Source organism: Macrosteles quadrilineatus, unplaced genomic scaffold (genome assembly GCF_028750875.1).
Source record: "Macrosteles quadrilineatus isolate MER2022 unplaced genomic scaffold, UCM_ALF_1.0 Scaffold_2__2_contigs__length_208266976, whole genome shotgun sequence".
Lineage (NCBI taxonomy): Eukaryota > Metazoa > Arthropoda > Insecta > Hemiptera > Cicadellidae > Macrosteles > Macrosteles quadrilineatus.
In genome coordinates, this window is record NW_026542595.1 from 44,734,602 (window position 1) to 44,755,915 (window position 21,314).

Below are 21,314 nucleotides of genomic sequence, written 5' to 3' on the forward strand. Positions count from 1 at the left end.
CTTGACGTGTTCCCCCATGGGTTGCCTGCGAGATAAAATATCACCTGAGACATTCATTAAAAACATAACTGATTTTCAAGAAGAAACTGGTGCCTATGTTAACATCATTATTTATGACAGACTGTCCTTCAAAAAGTCAAAAAATGGCATCACAAATAAAGTGTTGCAAGAAAAAATAGAAGAACTGACTCTACAACAGAAAAAATGTCCTCCCTTAAATCATAAGACCTTGCCTCCAGTGAAGATAACTGATGCCTGCGCTGACCCTCCGAACTCCCATCAACACCAGCTGCTTGTATCCAAAAATCAATCCGTGACAGTAGACCTGACACAGCAGACGAGTAGCCAACCACATCCACCTGCATCACCTATCTCAGCGGCTCCCCTCAACCCTCAGCTGATTGAATCATCGCCAGTGAAATTTGTGTGTGATGTGAATATGGGCAATAATGTGATTACATCAAGCTCTGTGAGTAATATAAATAATTCACCCTTACATGTTACTGAAAGTATATGTAGAAATCTGAATCATGCTAGTGACCCTTCTGCCTCACCTTTTTTAGTATTAAAAAAGTAGTTTCAACAACAAAAAATAAAATAAATAAGATTAAAGTCTTCCACCAAAACATTCAACATTTGAGCTCTAGAATTGATATCTTAGAAATTACAATTGATGAAATTTGTCCACACATAATAATTTTAACAGAACACGATGTTAAAAACAATGAGATGTCACGAATAAACATAAAAAACTATCAAATTAATGCTTTTCACTCCAGGCAAAATACAAATAAAGGTGGGGTTCTAATTCTTTCTCAAACTAATATTAAGTGGAAGCAGGTGGTTTTTCCTCAATTATTTTATGACCAACTCTTAGAAGATAAAGTGTTTGAATTCTGTGCTGCTAGTTACAGTATTGGTAATTATAAATTTGTAGTTGTAGGATTGTATAGATCCCCTGCTTCTGATACTGTTACTTTTTTAAATAGACTAGACATTTTGATAGATTTTATTAGCAAAAAATATGACTCAATAATAATAGGAGGTGACATAAATATTAATGTTTTGAAAAATAATAGAAATTATAGATTATTGACAGAAATTCTTATAAGTAATGCTATGTGTTATTTGGTAGATTTTCCCACCAGGGTAGTAGATAACACAAAAACTGCTATTGACAATTTTTTTGTTAAAAATATAGATAAGTCTAACATGGTGGTAGAAGGAATCATAACATGTCTATCTGATCATGACGGTCAAATTTTGTCAATTAATGTTCCAAATCAACAACAAAAAAAGAAACAACCTTTTAAAAAGGAGATGCGTAAATTTTCTCCTGAAAACATTAGTCATTTTTCAAATCTATTAAGGAAGGAATCGTGGGAAGATGTGTATTTTGCCCCTGTTGAATTTAAATATGATTTGTTTTACAATACTTTTAGTTACATTTTCAATCAAGCTTTTCCTAAAACTTTAATAACTTTTAAAAACAATAATAAAAATTGGGCTACTAAAGACATCAGAAGTACAAATAATCAAATTGTTCAATTAACAAGAGAAATTAGAAGAACTAGGAACTCTAAGTTATCAAAATTACTTAAAAAATTGAAATGTAACCTCAAGCATATGTTAGTAAAATCAAAAAGGGAACATTTTGAGAAGAAAATTAATAACTCAAATAATGTACAAAAAACTGTGTGGGGTCTGATTAACTCAGAGGTTGGGGATAAGCCCAGAAACAGAGTTAATAATGTTCAGTTAAATATTGAAGGAAAGAAAGTATCAAATCCAAAAATTGTGTCTAATTATTTTAATGACTATTTTTCTAGTATAGTTAAAGACAGTAATCCAAATGTTAATGCTTTGAATATTCAAAATAACTCAAAATGTAAAAGTATAGCAGATAGACTACTTAAACCTATGTTCTGTTTTACTCCTGTAAACAGTGATGAGGTGGAAAAAATCATAACCTCATTGAAAAATACGAAGTCGAGTGGGTATGATGAGGTCCCAGTAACTGTGTTAAAGGAAGTGAAAAGGGATATCAGTAAAATTCTTAGTCACCTGATCAATTCTTCATTTATCACTGGTTCATATCCAACTAAATTTAAAAAATCTAAAATTATCCCGGTACCAAAAAAAGGTGATGCTTCAGATGTAAACAACTATCGTCCAATATCTCTGCTTCCATCTTTATCTAAAGTTTTTGAGAAAATAGCTTCAATCCAGTTAAGTAATTATTTAGAAAAATACAACTTATTGGATGATATTCAACACGGCTTTAGATCTGGTAGATCAGTTGTTAGTGCCGCAGTCTCATTTGTGGAATCTGTAATTGAGTCTGTTGACCAAGGAAAATTTACAACTGGCATTTTTTTGGACTTGTCTAAAGCCTTTGACAGTGTAAAGCACTCAATTTTATTACAAAAATTACAATCTTTAGGAATGTCGAAAAATTCTCTAAATTGGTTTCAGTCATATCTTTGTGACCGCAGTCAGTATGTCGAAGTAACGTTCCTATCAAACTCAAATAAACTTATTAGTATATCTTCAGAAACTCGGCCTGTTAAATTTTGCGTCCCACAAGGTTCAATATTAGGTCCTCTGTTATTTTTATGTTATATGAAAAACATGGAAAATGCCTTGTTATTCCAACCTAATTCAAAATTAATTTTATATGCCGATGATTCAAACTTGAAATTATCATCAGAGACTTTGGAAGAAGCTGAAGTAAATTGTAAACTAGAATTAGAAAACATCAATAAATTTCTCAAGGATAATAATTTATTTTTGAATGTAGGAAAAACTAATTGTATTAATTTTAAAACAAAACAAAACAGAAATAAGAGAAAACCAGTGATAGATTTGAATTCTCAGCAAATTATAACAAAACCAAATGCTCAGTTTCTTGGCTTAACTATTGATCAGCATCTAGATTGGAATAACCATGTGGACAAAATTTTACCAAAAATTAGTTCTGGAATATTTGCTTTGAGGAAAATGTCTTTTTATTGTAATATTGAAACAATGCGTAAAATCTATTTTGCATACATACATTCCCATATTGCTTTTGGGATTTGTTTATTTGGAGTAACTTCAAAAATTAATCTTGAAAATATATTAAAAAAACAAGAATATGCAATTAGAATAATGCTAAAACTACAGCGTGATGCCTCTGTGAAAAAACACTTCGTTGAACTCAATATTTTGACAGTCTACGGACAGTATATTTTTGACTGCATTTTAATGGCAATTAAGAAAGCTGATTCTCGTCCTTCAGATTATATTTCAACCCTTCATAAATACAATACTCGACATAAAGACTCCATAATAACATATAAACATCAAACAAAATTTTTTGAAAAGAAACCTTCCTACATCGGTCAAAGATATTTAAATACAATTCCAAAAGAAATTAAAAAAGAAAGTAATAAAAACAAATTTAAAAAAAGATTAAAAGAATATCTGATTAAAACAGCTCCGTATTCTTTTGAAGATTTTTTCCACCCATCACAGTCATAATGAATAGGTACATAAACGCTTTTTCAGTCTCCTGCATAGAGTGGATAAGATTGTCACTTAGGCTAGTTTGAGTTGTTGTACAACCTGACACTATTCGATGTATATATTGTACAAAATAATGAATAAAGAAGTTTGAATTGAATTGAATTGAATTGAATTAGAATGACTGGCCAGTACTTGAAAAATTCCCATTGCAACCAAAGGACAATAAAAAAATTAAATATCTGAGAGGCCTATAATTATTTACGTTGGTTTACAGGTCGTAGACAAGCAGGTCGGTCATTGAGAACTGCTATACTCAACAGTCTATGTACTCACCGTAGACATCTGCGTCTAGACAACCTGAGGACCCTGGTGTTGGCTGATAACCAAGTACAGAGGATACAACTGACCACTGATGATGATGGCCTCAACATCTCTCAAGACAGCGAGGAGCACGACCCTGACTGGGTCAGTAATATTAGATGTGCAAAGGGAAAATACTATGACATTATTTGCTGTGGTCGTGGAAGACATTCACAATTCAGCCGAGATCGCAGAATATGCTCTTGAGTTTGATACGATTGCGAAAGATGTTCTCAATTTTGCAATGACCGCAGAAAATATTCTTAATATCTCCATGACTATGGAAGATGTTCATGATTTTACCATGATCACGAATGAAGCAATGATTTTTCCGAGGCTGCAGAAGATGTTTTTTATTTCTCTGTGACTCCAGTTGGGGAGATCATGTTCAATATTGTCAATATTATGTTCAATATCATGTTCAACAAAGTAAAAAATATTTTGTTTAGAAGTTAATGAACGCAAAACATTTCTCTGGTTTAAATTTAAAATAGTGAAATGATATACAATTCAGCTAAAATACAATTCAGCTAAAATTTAATTTTTCTTTTGGTCTATTTTTTTTCTTTTTGGTCTGTTCTTGATCAAATGCTAATATTAAAAACTCTTTCTTATTTATTTGTTCATCTTTACATTTTCTCTTTCTTGGCATAACTTTATAAAACAAAACTTTATATCTGCTCAAGTTTCATTAATCATGGCTATAAAAATCTTGAAGTAGAATACTTAAATCATTTGACATTTTCATCAAGAAAACTATTAATTGGTATTTTTTGTTATCAAGACTTTCTTAATAGATAGCATACCATTAATAGATTTCTCAACACTATTAATATTTTTGAAAATAAATATCATAAAAACCTGATCCTATTTAAAAAAATCTTTGTTTGGTTTTATTTGGTTGCTGCCTGGCTGGTCTTCAAATAAAATTTTTTTTTTAGGTAACATATCTGTTAAGGTTTGTTTCTATTGTCCTGTATTACTGTACCATTGTATACTGGTGGTTGTGTTGGCAGGACATGATGGCAGTCAGTGGAGTGAAAGTGAAGCTCATGTTCCCAGCACTCAGCATGTTAGACATCAGCAACAACAACCTGAAGGAGATCCCTGTCAGTATACACGAGCTCAGCAATCTGTCTGTCCTCAACGTCAGCGGAAACCCAGGTTTGTAGTCTTGTACTCTTAGAATTTTACATGAAATAATATGACGTCAATCGTCACATTTCCTCTAGCTGTAAATTGTGGTTGAATTTGTGTCAAACTAACATCATTTTTGTTGTGTAGACATCAGTGAGCTGCCGCCGCAGATGGGGTTGTTGTCTCGACTATGGAACCTCAACACTCGAGGATGCAGTCTACAAGAGCCACTCAAGTCCATGATAGACTCGAAGAAGTACAAGACAATGGACGTAGTGGGGTATCTCAAGTCAGTGCTGGAGGATGCTAAACCGTATGCTCGCATGAAGCTGATGATTGTCGGGATACAAGGAATCGGCAAAACATCTCTACTGGAACAACTGAGAATGGAAGGCACTGGCTCATACAAGAAAAAACCAACTGAGGTATTTTATCTTTTTATCTCAGTTTTTTAAAAGATTTTTTGGACACTTCGACCTTTTGTCCCTTTGATAGCCCAATGACAAATGGCATCTGGGTCTAGTACCAACATTCAGCGATCTTCAGATTTGAAAGCGAGTATTATAACCAAGCATTATAGCCCCATAGCATATCATAGCATGCTATGATAGCATGCTATTTTCATCATTGCTATGGTCATTGCATTGGTGCTATAGATCATTGCTATGATCTATTTGCTATGGGGTGTCATAGCATTATAGTTGAGCATTATAGCCAAGTGGCTATCCAGACAACAATCGACAATCAAGAATCGATTATAATATGAGCATTAGACAACTGAATAGGGTGCGATATCAATGTAAGCTTGTAAGGTACTAAAATTATATTAAAAATATTATTAGTATTACCATGGTGGTACTTTTAAGTATTTTCTTTTGTAGTGCTATTATTGCTGTTATTGTTTTTTCAAAAGTAATTTCATGAAAACCTGTACCTAGTTTGTTGAGGTTCAGACTGGTTACTATTATTTTGTTATTCACTCTTTTCTTAATTATACCCTGCATAATGTTCAATATGAGAAAATTTTACTTATCATTCTTTAAGTTCAGTATTCTTTAAAAGAATATATAAATTAAAATGTTCCCTCCTTTCATGCATTAGTTATGTCCCAAATTTTAATTAATGTGTTAGGAATTTTTAAAGGATTTTTAGGCTTACCTGAATGGGAAAGAGTCCAAACTGGTTCAGTATACACAAAACTTTACACTATATACACAAAACATTAGAATATTTCACTGTCACTTAAGCCTGGTTTACACGGGTCGAGTACGGCGGACGAGTCAGTGTGCGAGTTGCCACTCGCTCTCTAACTCGCATGGTGTAGACATGCAGGCGAGTCGAGCAACGAGCGAGTTGAAAAAGAGGTCAGTTGAGAGCGAGTCGAGCGATTTAGTTGAAAACCGAGTTGCTCGGCCCAGTAGCAACCCCCCCCCCCCCCACCACGATTTGCCTGGGAAACATCTGTTTACTGCTATCAAGTAAGTCTAGCGACCACAGAATTATTTTTTAAATTTGTTTGTGGTCGCTGAGTGAGTTGATCACACACAACGATCAGTTAACGAAACAAAGTTAGTTCAGTGAGTGGTGGCCTACTCACCCTCAATGTTCAATGGTTTACTTAAACAGTACAAGTGATTTTGTACAAGTACAAGTTGAACAGTACTGTGTTGCATTGTCTCTTAAATCTAATCTTATAGAATTCAGTTTTCAAAATTGTTGTAAAACTTAAGATCTACAGTTATACTGGACCGATTTTATTAATCAATGGGTCGTTAGAAAGCTCACTCCCTAAAAATGTATTCTTTCAGAAATAAATTGAAAACACTGTTTTAAAATTTTTTATTTGGAGGCAACTTTTGGCTGCCTTTATATATTATTTTAAAGAAATGCAGTATAGTAAGTAATTTGTAACAAATCTTATTCTCTTTCAGAATATCACCTTTCACTTTGGTCTATTTCCTCACCGTTTACAAGTTATTTGCAAAAAAGCTTTTAAGCAACCTCTGAATTTAAGTGGTGATTCAGTTTTATATATAATAATCTAATTCAGTGATTTAATTCAGTTACTCAGTATTAAACTATTAAAGGGCTATTTTAAACTCAAACTACATTTAACACGAAAGCTACGGTATACCGTATACCCTACACCATGGAGAAATAATAAAAATGACTTCTCTGTGCCTACACTGTCCCTGTTTGAAATAGGAATGCGTGTAGACAGTCCAGTCAAGTACCGGGCGAGTTGAACAAATCAACAACTGGGCCTAGTAACTGGGCCGAATAACTCGTCTGACATACTCGACCCGTGTAAACCAGGCTTTACAGCATGTTCAACTATGGAAGATAGAGTTTTCTTAAGCTCCAATATGGATAAAGAAACAATACGACCATATTGAACCTAAAGAAAACCCTCTCTTCCTTAGTTGAAAATGCTGTCAGTGACAGTGAAGTACTGTATTCTAATGTTTTGTGTATATACTGTAAAGTTTTGTGTATACTGTACCAGTTTGGATTCTTTCCCATTCAGGTAAGCCTGCTATCCACACAAAAAATCCTAAAAACCAAGGCCCTTGTCCTATATGTTACACCTTTAATTAATGCTTGTTTATAGCACTGGGCCAAGCGGATGGGCAACAAGAACATCAATGTGAAGACCTCACGGGGCACCAACATGTCTACTGTAGGGGTGGACATTGGAGATTGGGTGTATGAGAAGAAGGTGCGCGGCCACTCCAATCACGGACCTGTAGTCTTCAGGTCAGCTAACATAAACTCTTCTTTTCTTTAAAAAATCTTATACATGATTGTTGTTTACTACTTGTAATTTTGGCAACAACCCTCTCTCAAAAATGAGTTACAACCAATGAACCAAATATTGTTCTTGTAATGATTTCATGTTTTTTACCGGTGTTGAAGTGTGAAAATTATAAGTAAAAGTAAATAAAATAGTTTAATCATATTTTTATTTGAACTTATTTTTTCTTAAGCAGCGTGTAGGCGGGGACATTAGGGATGGCAAGTTGCTGGCTGCAAGTACTTGCCAGTTGCACTTACTGCATACTTACCTTGTGTGTAGGGATACTTTCGTTTCCAGCGGCAAGTATTTGCATGGTTGTGAAATCAGAGTTGATCGTGTTTATAGAAGTAACAATGTGATTGGTTAAAATGTCAGACAAGGGCATTTCTGATTAGAAAAATTCATTAAATGGAGCTGTGATGACATCACTAAGTTTTTGGAGATTTATCTAAATTACAAAGTTTTGTGGAACATACTTCTTTTTTGAAAAAAATAATATGCTGACAAAATTCTTTGTCACAATCAGATATGCTCAACAGTCAACACAATTCAATTCAACTATCAACACTATTCACTCGCGTCCTCAAAGTAGACTGGCTGCAAGTTCTTTCCTTGTCACTTGCCGATAGTACTTACCCAGTGTATAGGAAAACATATGGCAAGTGACGTAATGGACAGTACTTGCAGCCAGCTACTTGCCATCTCTACTGTTCCCGTCTATAGCAGCTTATAGACAGGGGCAGTAGAGACGGCAAGTAGCTGGCTGCAAGTACTTGCCATTTGCACTTACTGCATACTTTCCTTGTGTATAGTGTTCTTTCCTTTCCAGCGGCAAGTATTTGCTGGCAGCAAGAAAACCCAAACATATTTGATTTTACTGGCCTGGCCGCGGCAAGTAATGGGTCACGTGGCTGGTCACGTGACTACTGGCGGCCAGAACTTTCCTGTCAAAACGTGTACTTGCCATGCACTTGCCGCCAGTAGAGCAGAGTGGCAAGTGAAATTATAGTTGATCAGTTGATCGTGTTTATAGAAGTGACAAAGTTGTTTGTTAAAAGTACAAAGTTTGTTTAAAATGTCAGAGTTCCCTGTTGAGAAAGAAAAAAACATAAAGTGGAGCTGTGTTGACATCACTAAGTTTTTATATAGACTTTTCAAAATTACGAACTATTCTGGAACATACGTCATATTTATGCTAAAAAAACTTCTTAACAATCAGACAAGCTCAACACAAATTAAATTCAACTATTGACACAACTCGCAAACTCAAAGCAGACTGGCTGCAAGTTCTTTCCTTATCACTTGCCGATAGTACTTACCCGGTGTATAGGAAAACATAACGGCAAGTGACATAATGGACAGTACTTGCAGCCAGCAACTTGCCGTCTCTACTGTCCCCGTCTATACGCTGCAATGTTAGACTTCTATGGCCAACATAACCTTATTGGGTTAGTTCAAACAGTTATCATACTGAAAGGGAAACAAATTGTTCAATTAAAACAATTGAATAGGTCAGTGGGTTGTAGGTCTTTCATTTGTTCATAGCTGAATGTGTACTAGCACTGAGCAATCTTACCTTAACAATTTAGTCAAAACATCTGTTACTTTCTAGACAGTCCTCTTATTTCACTGTTTGCATAAAAGTATTATCCTCCGTTCACAAAATTTAGGTGGTTTTAGCGGAAGAAATCTATTGACTTAGTCTTGATCCTACCATTGCGACATAGCACAATAGCTGAGATTTGTCAAAAGTCAATCAGCAACATACATTAAGCAGAATAAAGTGGTGGGGAACATCCCCTCAAACCGCCTAAATTTTGTGAACGGACCATAAGTTTGTAAACCAACTCAATTTATACTTCATAACAATTTTAAAATCTTTTTAAACGTTTCCATAATGTTAGGCTATATCGTATACCTATTTATGAAACAACGAGAGTCAGCTTAAAATGAAAATAATTGTTATTAAATCACTATTCAGGACATGGGACTTTGGAGGGCAGAGGGAGTACTATGCTACTCATCAGTACTTCTTGAGCAAACGCAGTCTGTATCTGGTGGTCTGGAGGATACCTGACGGACAACGAGGCATTGCAGAGATACTACAGTGGCTAGTCAATATACAGGTGAGTCAGACATGGCTTACTGAAAACCATGCTGTGTTATAGTGTAAACAGTAGTTAGAAAACGTGTCATGTCAATGATAATTGATAAATGCCCTAATTTGAATGTTGAAGATAATATTATGTATAGCTAACGAGTTTAAATTAAAAATGTGTTTTTATAATAATATTGGTTTTGGTCTTCTCCTTTTTTTATATTTTAAAACCACTGACCTTTTCTAGTCAGCCTTTGTTTTTATGTGATCTAAAATTTATATGTTTAAAATTTAAAAATTTATAACCTTTCAGTTTCTAGGATCCTTTATAATGCTTTACAAAACCCTAGTGAAAAGCCTCAAATCCTGTTGGCTGTGTGGGTTTTAAGACATTGCAAAGAGATATTCATTAGTGATGATTGTTATTGTTGGTTGACAACCATAACTAAGTTTCATATATTTTGTAGGCTCGAGCACCCAACTCTCCTGTTCTAATAATCGGCACTCATTACGACATGATGCAGCAGTATCCATCCTCACGCTCAGAAGATTTGCAGCAACTCATCCGAGACAAGTAAGTTTACTAACACTCCAACAGGCAAACTTGCTTTTACTCTGATACCATTTTAGATTTGTTTTACTTAGTGTACTAACATTCATCTATGCTTCAGAGTATTTTTAACTAAAACGACATGCTAGTTTTTAATTTCGGTGTTCACTATCAACTATCACATTAACATATTACATGTTAACCGTTGTGTCTGATGCCGCAGGTTCATCAATGTAGTGGATGCAGAGAAGTGTGGTCTGCCTCGAGTGTTGGACACCATTGAGGTCAGCTGCAAGACACGACACAACATCAAACTGTTGTGCAACCTCATCTACGACACTGTCTTCAGCCTTCGCCCACCAGGTACACCCTACAGTAGGCTTAGTGTTGACCAGAAGGTTGCAGAGTTTAAAAGTTCTAGGATATTGGGAAAAAGCCTTAAATTAATACTGTGACGAACACTTTACAAATTTTTTTCTAAAAAGAAGTTTGAATTACCTTGTTTTGTCAAGTGCCCTAAAGGTACCATTGACTTTTGGATATTGAAGTAGGTAAGGCATCCAATTTATGATGCCTGGTATTTATATGAACCAGCTGTCCCCAATTTTTCACTGTAAGAGTCCAGGGACTAATAGGTACACAATAAAAGAACACAAAACATAACATCGATATTTCGTCCTGATGTAGGACTTCTTCAGTAAGTAGATTGAAAAAAATAATAATTTTCATTACGTGAGAAAATCATTCTTCTTTAACCTTTTATTCTTGAAGATGTCCTAGATATAAAGGGGAAATGTCTGTGTTATGTTTTGTAGCCATAATGAAACATATGTAGCCGTGGGGGTAAGAAGGAAGGAGGGAGACTATTGTTTGCTATTGCGGGTTCGGGGGCGATATATGGTGGTTATGGGATAATGGCGGGAATTCGGGAAATCGGAGGGAATAACAGGGTAATGCTAATAGGGTTGGAATTGCTATGTCTGGACCAAACTTAACTTAAGCGTGCTGAATCTGCTACCAATAAAATTAGGAAGATTGCTGGGGACCAGAGGGACGGAGATCTTTACCCAAATCAGAACACCTGCCTAGCCAGCTTTGATTTACACTAACTTAACTAACTATTTAAATTGTGTACCTATCCTTCCAACTATGAACTGAACATGGATAATTACTCAGAAATATTGCAAGGTGAATGGGATAGTACGTAAATTGAATACTGAATGTGAAATATGTATGAATTTAATTGATAATTGCTAAGCTACATTCTAGGATCATGTGGTTTAATTTTTCATGTTTGAAAAGGTTGGTTGCAGAAGGTAGCCAACCAACTAAGTTGTGATTCCCTACATTTCAATGGTCGGGTGAGCCAGAAAGGCTCCCCGGTGTTTCCTGACTTAGCCAACCATAATTGGTACTTATATCCTACATAATTATAACTAAATATAAACTTATCAGTTTGCGGTCGCCGGAGTTAGCAATTTCACAGTTTTCTCTTCGAAGGATCTTAGACCAAGACAAGAAGGAGGACAAGAGTAGGAAGGTGGGGATAGAGCGTTGATGCAGTCGCGGCAGGCAACGAGATGGTCATGCAGCCCGGCTTCGCGAAATGCTTACACTATATAAAATATAGCGTGCCGCTATGCGTCACAGTTTTGTGTTATTTAATTGTGTATCTATAAGCCCCATGCACTCTCATTTTCTCAGTTAAGCCAGCTGAACTCTAACCCTTTTCAAAAAGTTCCTTACTTGCCAAATGGCTTTCCTTTAAAATATAATTTCCAACAACACAATCTGCCAGTGGCTCAATTCAATTTAGTCCAATGTGAATAAAATACTGGAATATCTAGTTCTATCAATCAATAAGGTAGTACACTACTGCAGTTTTAACCTACTAGAGCCTATCTTCAAATGTGACAAAAACATAATTTAAAAATGTAATTGAAGCTTTTTTAGCTTGAATTCAGCGATTTAGAGGCTATTTCACCATTAAATGAATTTTTATAGTTTATGCTAAGATGCTAGATTAAATACCATAACATTAAAATACATAAACCTAGCTTGTTTTAAATTAAATAAATACATTACTTCATTTTATTTAAAGAATCCATAGTTATTGTGCTGATTAAATGGCTATCAACTGAGTCATCAGGTATAATTGACTACTTCTCTGAGGCTCGTACAAGGCAATGTAATGTATAACAATTGAATCTATTATGTTCCACAGTTTGCCACCCGGGTCACTCGCAGGGTTGTAAACAATAATGGCGTAGGGTCCCGTGTAACCTTTTTAAAATTCTACACAGGTTCACTGAGAAATCCAGAGTACCACCAAAATACCAGGTACCACAGGTACCAAGTTGGAATTTTGCAGTTTTAAGGTTTGCTAAATCTAACACAAAAGGATATAAATTTGGAAAAAAACCTAGTGGGTTAACTTTAAAGTTAATTAATGGGTTAATCTATGAGTTTGAATCAGTCTGGTGGCTGGTTGCAGGCAGCAAAGAGTTATTGCTAGAGCAGCGTGTGCCAGCCAGCTACCTAGCCCTGGAGGACGTAGTTGCACACATCGCAGCAGAACGTCGCGTAGCTGGAGCAGACCCTGTGTTGGACGCTGAGACTTATCGTACGTTCGTGTGGTCAGAAATGCAACATCGCTATCAGAGAACCTTCCGTGATGTGGCCGAACTGCACCAGGCTACATTGTTCCTACATGATAATGGTTAGTCAGAACTCTTACAATCCACCTAAACTAACTGAACAACTACGACTCTCAGAATGTCTCCAATTTGGACTGAAGATGTTTGTGTCACTGGTCGATTGATTGACAATGTAACATCCTTGGCATGTATGTGTGAATGTTTACAGCTAAATGTAGATGTATAAACAAGTGATGGTTATGTATTTGATTACACTTGTGAAATATTATCAGACACATTTCAATTCATATGTGTGTGACTATTGCCCAGGTTAAAATATAGTTCAGACAGTAGATACAGCTGAATCCACCTTTTAGAAAAACTATTTTCACATTTTGGTTATTATTTCATGTATTAAATGCACAACTTTTAGAGTACAGCTGTTTTGAATATTTTTATTTTATTATTTCCATAATGTGTTTCCATAATTTACATATTACAATACATTAGTTTTTTTTTTATGTTTTTAGTCTTATTTTTATGTTTAAAAACATATTATTAATTGTATTATATTGTAACTAACAAATTTCAGGAGTTCTCCTGCATTATGATGATGCAACATTGAAGGACCTCTACTTCCTTGACCCCCAGTGGCTGTGTGACATGTTGGCACATGTTGTGACCATCCGGGAAATAAACCCGTTTGCTAGAACTGGTAAGTAGACTATCTAGCAAGCAACTAGGTTTTGAAATAGCAGTTATAAAAAAAGTTAAAATTAATTGAGTTGGAATATTTAGCTCATGCCTTATATATATTTTGGTTTTAATTCATAAATTAGACAAACATTAGAATTTTAACTAGAGAACCCGTGCGGCTCAATGAGCCGCATAGTATGAAACATAACGCCGAAAAAAAAAAAAACGTTATGCTTAAAGTCGAGTAATTCCAGTTACATCTTAGAGTTGTTTAAACACTTGTTAGAAACTAATTTTAAATATCTCTATTTGCGTCGTCAAGGTTCACCGACATTATTTCTGCTCTAAGTTTTAACTGATAACTTCTAATGAATTCTAAACTAAGTCTGCTTCCAATTCGAGTTAACATGTTGCAACAAAGTTTGTCCAGCATTGAGAATTGAAGAAAACTTGTGCGTTACTGATAACCTGTGTTAATTAATTTAACTTGGGTTATTTTATTTCTTTTATTTTTGAGTCATCCCCCTAAACCAACGAATTTTCACCGTAGAGAATCCTGAAAAGTGGGGTGATATCAACCATTTTATGTGCTCCATTTTTTACACATAAACTCTGGGTTACCAACTGGGCAGCCATAATCTGCTTAGAATAGGCTAAAGCAGCAACACCATTGAACATTGGTTACGGTAACGTATTTTAACGTGTTGTCTGTCAGTCACAGTATATGCCCTGCATCAGAACTTTCTCACGTTGTTTAGTGGAATTTATCTTAATACCTGTCCCAAAGTTTTGAAAGTATGGATTCATTTATCGAAATAAGTTTGATAACTCTTGTAGCTATAAGATTTTTGGATAGAAATTATCATTTTCTCTTTTTGAGCAGCTTGACCGCAACTACTTGATCGTTGAATACATGAACACTAATTCCTTCACCTATGTTTGGTCTAATATTGCCACTAAAACTTTCAACAGCAATTGAGTTTTTGAAAATTCTTATTTTTGACTTGAAATGTCTGGATTGTGTTGGTGAATTCAGTCAAAATACTTGTATAAGTTTGTCAGAGGAACTGGCAACATATCCTAGAAGTAAACAATCCAATTGCGTTTTTCTCAATTGAAGTAGAGCGAGTAATACAACAGTTTACAATAAAAACATAAGGTCCGCCAAGATTTGGTATAATCTTACTACTTGAACTTACCATAAGCAAGGCATTATTATAGTGTCTACTAAATGTTTTGAAATATCTCGATCTGTCAGTGTCAGAAGTAAACATTTCTTGCATGCATTCATTTTATCTGACATTAGGCAAGTTTACTTTACCACCGTGACAACACTATGTGCTTCGTATATTTTTCACTTCCAAAGTAAATTGCATAGCAGAACTGGCAAATATTATTCATCTCACCAAGTGAATGTGGTGTATCTGGATGGGTATCTGTTAGACCAGGCCTCTCTTTTTCTACTCTCCTCATACGCATAAGATATCTTACTATTAATTGTCTCCACCTCCCGTTTTCAATATTTCTCCTTTGAACTTGAGGCATTTTCTGTTCTTCCAACAAAACTGATTAACTGTTTAACTTGGTCTTAACCTACTGAATATTACAAACATCTATATATAAAGCCAAAAGTACCCATGAACTTTTGAGAAAACTACAAGTCACACCCCCATAAACCATATACTTAAAATGTCCGTCATGACGAGAAACCTTGCACAAAATTATCCATTATTTCATAAGTTGCCCTATAAGGTCATAATTGCTTTCCAAAGGGAACTTTCCATTTACCTAATGTTAAAAATACCTCAGCTTTTATTATTTGTTTTGTTTGTATTCTGCTTTGTTTATTTAATCTTAACTTAACCAATCAATAGTTTTATTAATACTAATGTAGTAAAATGGGGTGGAGCCCGTGGGTAACAGCTAGTTAATATTTACTCACAAAAAGCTAATGAGTTTCTTTTTATAAACAGCTGTTTTTTGTTTTTAAATTTTCTCTATGTATTTCTTATGGGGAAAACCCGACCTTTGAGAGAGTCTCACACCCTTAAGAGTAGGAATTTTTAAATTCTAAAACCTTATTGCAAAACTTCATATTGAGTTAGATCTTTTGACACCTTAAACGTTGAAATTGGTCCACAAATAAGGGAGGAGTTGTGTTAACAAAAAACGGCTTCACGTATTATATAGATAGATTTGGCTTTGTTACAAATCTGTAGGTATAGTACTTCTTTTGAAAATTTTAAATTTTAACAAATACTGTACAAACCAGTCCACACTCTCACATCTGCCTGAGTATGATACATGTTAGGTAACAATGTAGGTTTCTTTTTTTATATAAAAAAGAGTTTTTTCTTGTTATCAGGCATAATGAAGCTGGATGACCTGAAGCATGTGTTCAAGTCCAGCAACCTAGGTCCAGTAGACACCAGGGGCTACATTGTCAACTTGCTCAACAAGTTTGAAGTTGCACTGACGTGGGACAACCGCACACTGCTTATCCCCTCCCTGCTGCCAGCTGAACAGGACGTCAGCAACCACACGGCCGGGGTCAAAGTCAAGGTCAACGATTGATTTTGTCCAAATAATCAAACTATAGTGAAGTATCATTTCCGAATCAGGAATCCTCTAAATTTCATGAAAATATTCAAATTTAAAATTTGACTACCTATCTTGAATTGAAAATCAAATCACATAGGCTATTTAGACACACCTTTTGTTTGTCTGCGCTTTCATAACCGGTGTGTTTGTTTGAGGCAGGAAACATAATAAAATCTGAGTAAGGATCTCAAACCAACAAAATTTGGTGTTCCTCTCCTCTTTTTGTAAAACAATGCTTGAGTTCTTACATAATCTGTTCCTGTTGACTTATTGTCCGGGTGACTTGTTTGCTATTGTGGTATTTTTACTTTGAAAAATCAGAGAAAACCCATCACTGTAGGACTACCTAATCAGTAATCATGTGTGTCTATGTGTGTGTTTTTATGGCAATTCTTAATTCATGCAACATTCAATGGTGTAGATCACCATAGAAGGTTTCCAAAACAAATTTGTGAAATGTTTAGAATTTGAAGCATTAATTGTACTCAAATTGTATAACATGTACCTAACTGTAGTAGCTGAAGCTCATTATGGCCTATACTGTTTGAGATGTTAGTTATTAAATACTTATCAGATCATGTCTTCTGCAGATCCCAGTAAGGTCCCGGGGATGGGCTGTGCGCAACAAGAAGGTCTCTACGGGCTCAGCCACTGCCACAACCCTGGTCGGAAACTCTTCCTTCTACGCTTCACCCCCTACTCCCGTTCACGGTATGTTTTCATATGGGTTTGATTAAGTTTTTTTAAATCAGTTTTGATCATATGTTGCACCTGTGTATGATCAAGCAAGCTAGGATTCGTCCTCTTTGATAAATTCTTTGTTTGAAGTTCATTTTTGGCGAAGGTGATTTAATCTTATTTGAAGGATTTTTGCAGATAATTTTCATTATAAATAGTTAAACCGAGTGTTCACAACATTCTTATGAGAAAGTACCTAAAACATAACAAGATTATAGAACACAAACCCAGCAAATCTGGAAAATCACCATATAAAAACCACTTAGAGGAATGTAAGTTAGTTAAAATAAGAACCACAAAATCCTGAATAAGCAACTAGTAAAAACAGAAGTTAGGCAAAAACAATAGACAAGCTTGCACAAGATGGTGGCTCTAGCAAGACACGCCCTCAAATAATATTAATCCTCCTATAAGGTGTGCGATTGATGGCTTTTTATGTTAAACATGGTTTGATGTTGCGCCTGTGTATGAGACCGGCTAGTTCGGTTATATATCTCTATTGAAGACATGTTACTTTTTTGCACTGCAAAATATTGGGAGTTTGAAACACTATAAGTTTTGGGGGGTAGTAGTACGTGATAAAACTCAAAACTATTTTGAATGGATCGAGGAACATAGAAAATAATATTAGGTAATGATTCCCAAAGTGAATAACGAGAGGAAAGCCTGATTAATTCAAACATGTTTTAATTCTTTCTTTCATTAAAATTTCAACACAATATATTAATTTATTACTCTATGTGTTGTTGTTACAGAGGTACCCTCGGAGCTGGAGTTGACTCACCGCAGCGATCCTGAGGTTTGTGTCACCAGACTGTTGCTTATGTCATACTTCCCATCGGGCTTCTGGTCTCGTCTGATTACTCGCATATTGGCTGACGACTCCATAGTCGACATCATTCGCTCATTCTTCATCATCCCTAAAGAGGTAATAGAGTTTTACTGAATTGTGTTCACCAATAACTTCCCAAGATTTGACCAGTTTTTGTCAGTAATGTACTCTGTTGCGCTAGGTGACGCAGGATGCTCGGTTGGCCCGGTTGCTAGATGTGAAGGCTGAGTGGGTGTTGTGGCAGACAGGGATGGAGCTGCGATACGCAGACTCAGTGTTGTTCCGCATGAAAGAAGTCATTCCTGCACTTCGTAGTGTACCAACAGACTACAAGAAACTCAAGTAGGTCACAATTAGGCGTATGGGCTGCGTGTGCGACAACTATAATTATGTGTATCGTCTGCTGAGGTTTCACTTGTCCTATTATGAGTTACATATGTTCCTACATTTAGTGATCAGTATTGCAACTGAAGATGCAACTGATGTGAACTATTTTTTGAGTTACATATGTTCCTACATTTAGTGATCAGTATTGCAACTGAAGATGCAACTGATGTGAACTATTTTTTACTTATTTGAGCTATGATTTGAATTAGAAAAGAAATTATTTAGGTTGCAGACTACACTTGACTTAAAAAACTGTTATTTAACAAAAACTACTGCTCAAATCATATAGAAATTTTAAGGTTATAAAATAATGTAATCCTTGGCTTTTACTTACAGGTTTTGTTTTAAGTTTTTACACAATTTGAAATACTGTATAATTGTTATGATGTTTCTAAAACAATTTCTCGTGAAGATTTTCATCATACTGCAGCATAACGGCTGTTTTCAATTCTGCAATACTGTACTTTTGTTGGGGAGCTGGAGTAGTTAATTTTATCCATTATACATAAATGAATCTAGCAAATACCGATATCAGTGCTGTGCATTTTTATAGCTATAAAAGTCGTCCGCTAGTCACGCCGAAGTAAATAGATCTGATTAACACCTTAATACCATTGTACATTATTATTAACATTTTTGTTTAGTGGGTTTATCATTGTGTTATATTTTACTACAAACTTAGCCTAACCCTTTATCAACATTTATATCAGTTAAAATGTAAAATTAAAATATTATGAATTTATTATTGTGTTGGTGGAGTAATGCATATTACTCTAAATCATAGCATCTAAATGATAGTAACGGCTGTTTGTAAATTATCTGTGTAAAAAGTACTTTTTTTAAGCACTTGTGATTTGTATATTAAGTTATTAATTCACAATAAATGCCATTTTATTATGACAATAAAAAAATAATACAATTTTTATTTTGGCACTCAATCTTCAGACTGTATCTTAGTATTTTTAGAGTCAGCCTTAAGATGGCGCCATAGAGTGTTAACATATATTAGCTCCTAATTACTATTTTGTAGTTTGTAGTTTATTGTCAGTTGAAAATTTACGTAGCCTACGCTGTGTTTTGTGTGCTTATCAACAAAACATGAGCATGAGGAAAATAAAAGGGAAATAAATTTAGTATATATCTGTATGGTGATGTTTTTGGAATAGGGGGGCGGTTATTAATTTCTGCTCCAGGGCGCTCCAAACCTGGCTACCCCACTGAAATATAAGTAGGTTTTTTCAACTACAGTAAATAAATGTTTAAATAAGTGTATCTTTTACAAATTGTGTACGATTCAATTTGTAAAAGATACACTTTCATTATTATCATACTTGCATCAGCGCCTATCATAATATAGTTTACATTATAAGATTTAATCTCCAATTACCTGTATTTAAAGAATGAACATTTCATTAAACTAAATGTGGTAACGATTAATTTTGTTTCTAAAATCAAAGTAAGACATGTTAATATTTTATTTAGCAGATTTAAAAAACAAAATTTTCTCATTTGTGTCCTCTCCCACTGCAAAGTATGGGTACAGCAGCTAGTAGTTTATAAAATAAAAATTTTTATGGTGTCATTACAAAGTCATTGCAGTATATATTAGTTATAATTGTGGCAGGCTGAGGCTGAAGCAGGAGGGGGTGTGGGGAGACGTGGACCTGGTCAACTGTTCTATACTGGAGGTGCTGCTGCCATTGGATACACTGGTGATCAAACGACCAATCACAGATGAGGACCAGGCTATCGGCTACCAGGCTATAGTGTTGGACCCCAGCCCAGAGTGTTCAGCCCAACTACTGGCTGCAGCTGTGGACCACATAGACACCCTACTGGAGGACTGGTACCCAACACTCGGTAAGATGTACACAGTCACTCATTAGTATCAAAACTCAAAACTAGAGCAGCAGTGAAATTCAGCAACATATTTATTTCACAAGAAGAAGTAAGGTTACAATTAGCTACAAATTTGTAGTCTTGTAGGTAAAACCATGTAAATTTGCTAATAACATGATCTGATGTTTCGCCTCGTTGTAAATGGTCATTTTCAGGGCTGTATTAGAAAAACGCTCATTAGCTACGATATTTAGAATCTTTGTTAGTGTTATTTATAACAGCTACCTATTAATAATCTTGTTTTGAAGTTATGATTTAATATTAAGTTTTGTTTTATTTGTTTGGAGAATTGTTCAATACATACTTTTCTGCATACATAAATCATCTAGAGTTCCACTAGTTTTATTACAGTACCAAAAATGTACAGAGTTTTCTGGTTATTAGTTTAACTATTTTTACCACCAATCTTGCTTCCATTTAAGATTGGTCTTTAAAAACATTCTACCTTTCATTTAAATATGTTATATCTTAAGAAAAATTTTGAATTTTCCTTTTTTCTTTGTTATGATCTGCGATTCTCTCTATTGTGTTGTAGGTACAAGGTTTGTCCACACTTCAGAAGGCAAGTTCCTAGTGACTAGGCTAGTGCCTTGTCCGAGGTGCCTTGCCTCAGTCCAAGACCAAGATGTTGACCTGAATAGCAAACCTCAACATTTGCAGCAGCCTCAGCCTCCCCACCTTGCTGAGGTCAGTTAACTCATTATCTCCAGTATCCCCACTTCCCAATCATTTACTTGGCAATAGTGTGGCTAAATGACTGGTTCTAGTATTACAGGTAGTAATATGGTATTTTTAGACAGTAGGATTTTTTACAACAGACTTTTTTAAACGTTTCCTACACATTGGCAAGAAAACAGAAGATCTAACTAATAGCAACCACTCTGGCATTGATGTAAAACTAAAACAAGGGATTTTTTAGCACTAATTAAAATACCCCCGCCGCAACAAACCTGCAGGCTAAGTGAATTTCCATTTGCCTGATTGGATTTACATTAAAATGTCTCCTTAAAAATATCACATTTATTCCCAATTTAAACAGCATTAGTTTAACGAGTACATAGGTTTTATACAACAGG

The 21,314-nt window shown here is 35.0% G+C and overlaps 1 protein-coding gene across 1 annotated transcript in view; it reads left to right on the forward strand.

Annotated features, from left to right (window-relative positions):
• Positions 1 to 21,314, forward strand: part of LOC128984128 (leucine-rich repeat serine/threonine-protein kinase 1-like) — a 30,234-nt gene that overhangs the window by 6,668 nt on the left and 2,252 nt on the right. Inside the window, exons 3-17 of the mRNA XM_054403415.1 lie at positions 3,782 to 3,972; positions 4,884 to 5,031; positions 5,152 to 5,429; positions 7,616 to 7,761; positions 9,783 to 9,927; positions 10,367 to 10,473; positions 10,673 to 10,812; positions 12,944 to 13,168; positions 13,678 to 13,800; positions 16,147 to 16,343; positions 16,973 to 17,093; positions 17,876 to 18,048; positions 18,134 to 18,294; positions 19,964 to 20,199; positions 20,774 to 20,925. Coding sequence (XP_054259390.1) covers positions 3,782 to 3,972; positions 4,884 to 5,031; positions 5,152 to 5,429; positions 7,616 to 7,761; positions 9,783 to 9,927; positions 10,367 to 10,473; positions 10,673 to 10,812; positions 12,944 to 13,168; positions 13,678 to 13,800; positions 16,147 to 16,343; positions 16,973 to 17,093; positions 17,876 to 18,048; positions 18,134 to 18,294; positions 19,964 to 20,199; positions 20,774 to 20,925 — 2,543 coding nt within the window. The remainder of the gene's footprint in view (positions 1 to 3,781; positions 3,973 to 4,883; positions 5,032 to 5,151; positions 5,430 to 7,615; positions 7,762 to 9,782; positions 9,928 to 10,366; positions 10,474 to 10,672; positions 10,813 to 12,943; positions 13,169 to 13,677; positions 13,801 to 16,146; positions 16,344 to 16,972; positions 17,094 to 17,875; positions 18,049 to 18,133; positions 18,295 to 19,963; positions 20,200 to 20,773; positions 20,926 to 21,314) is intronic.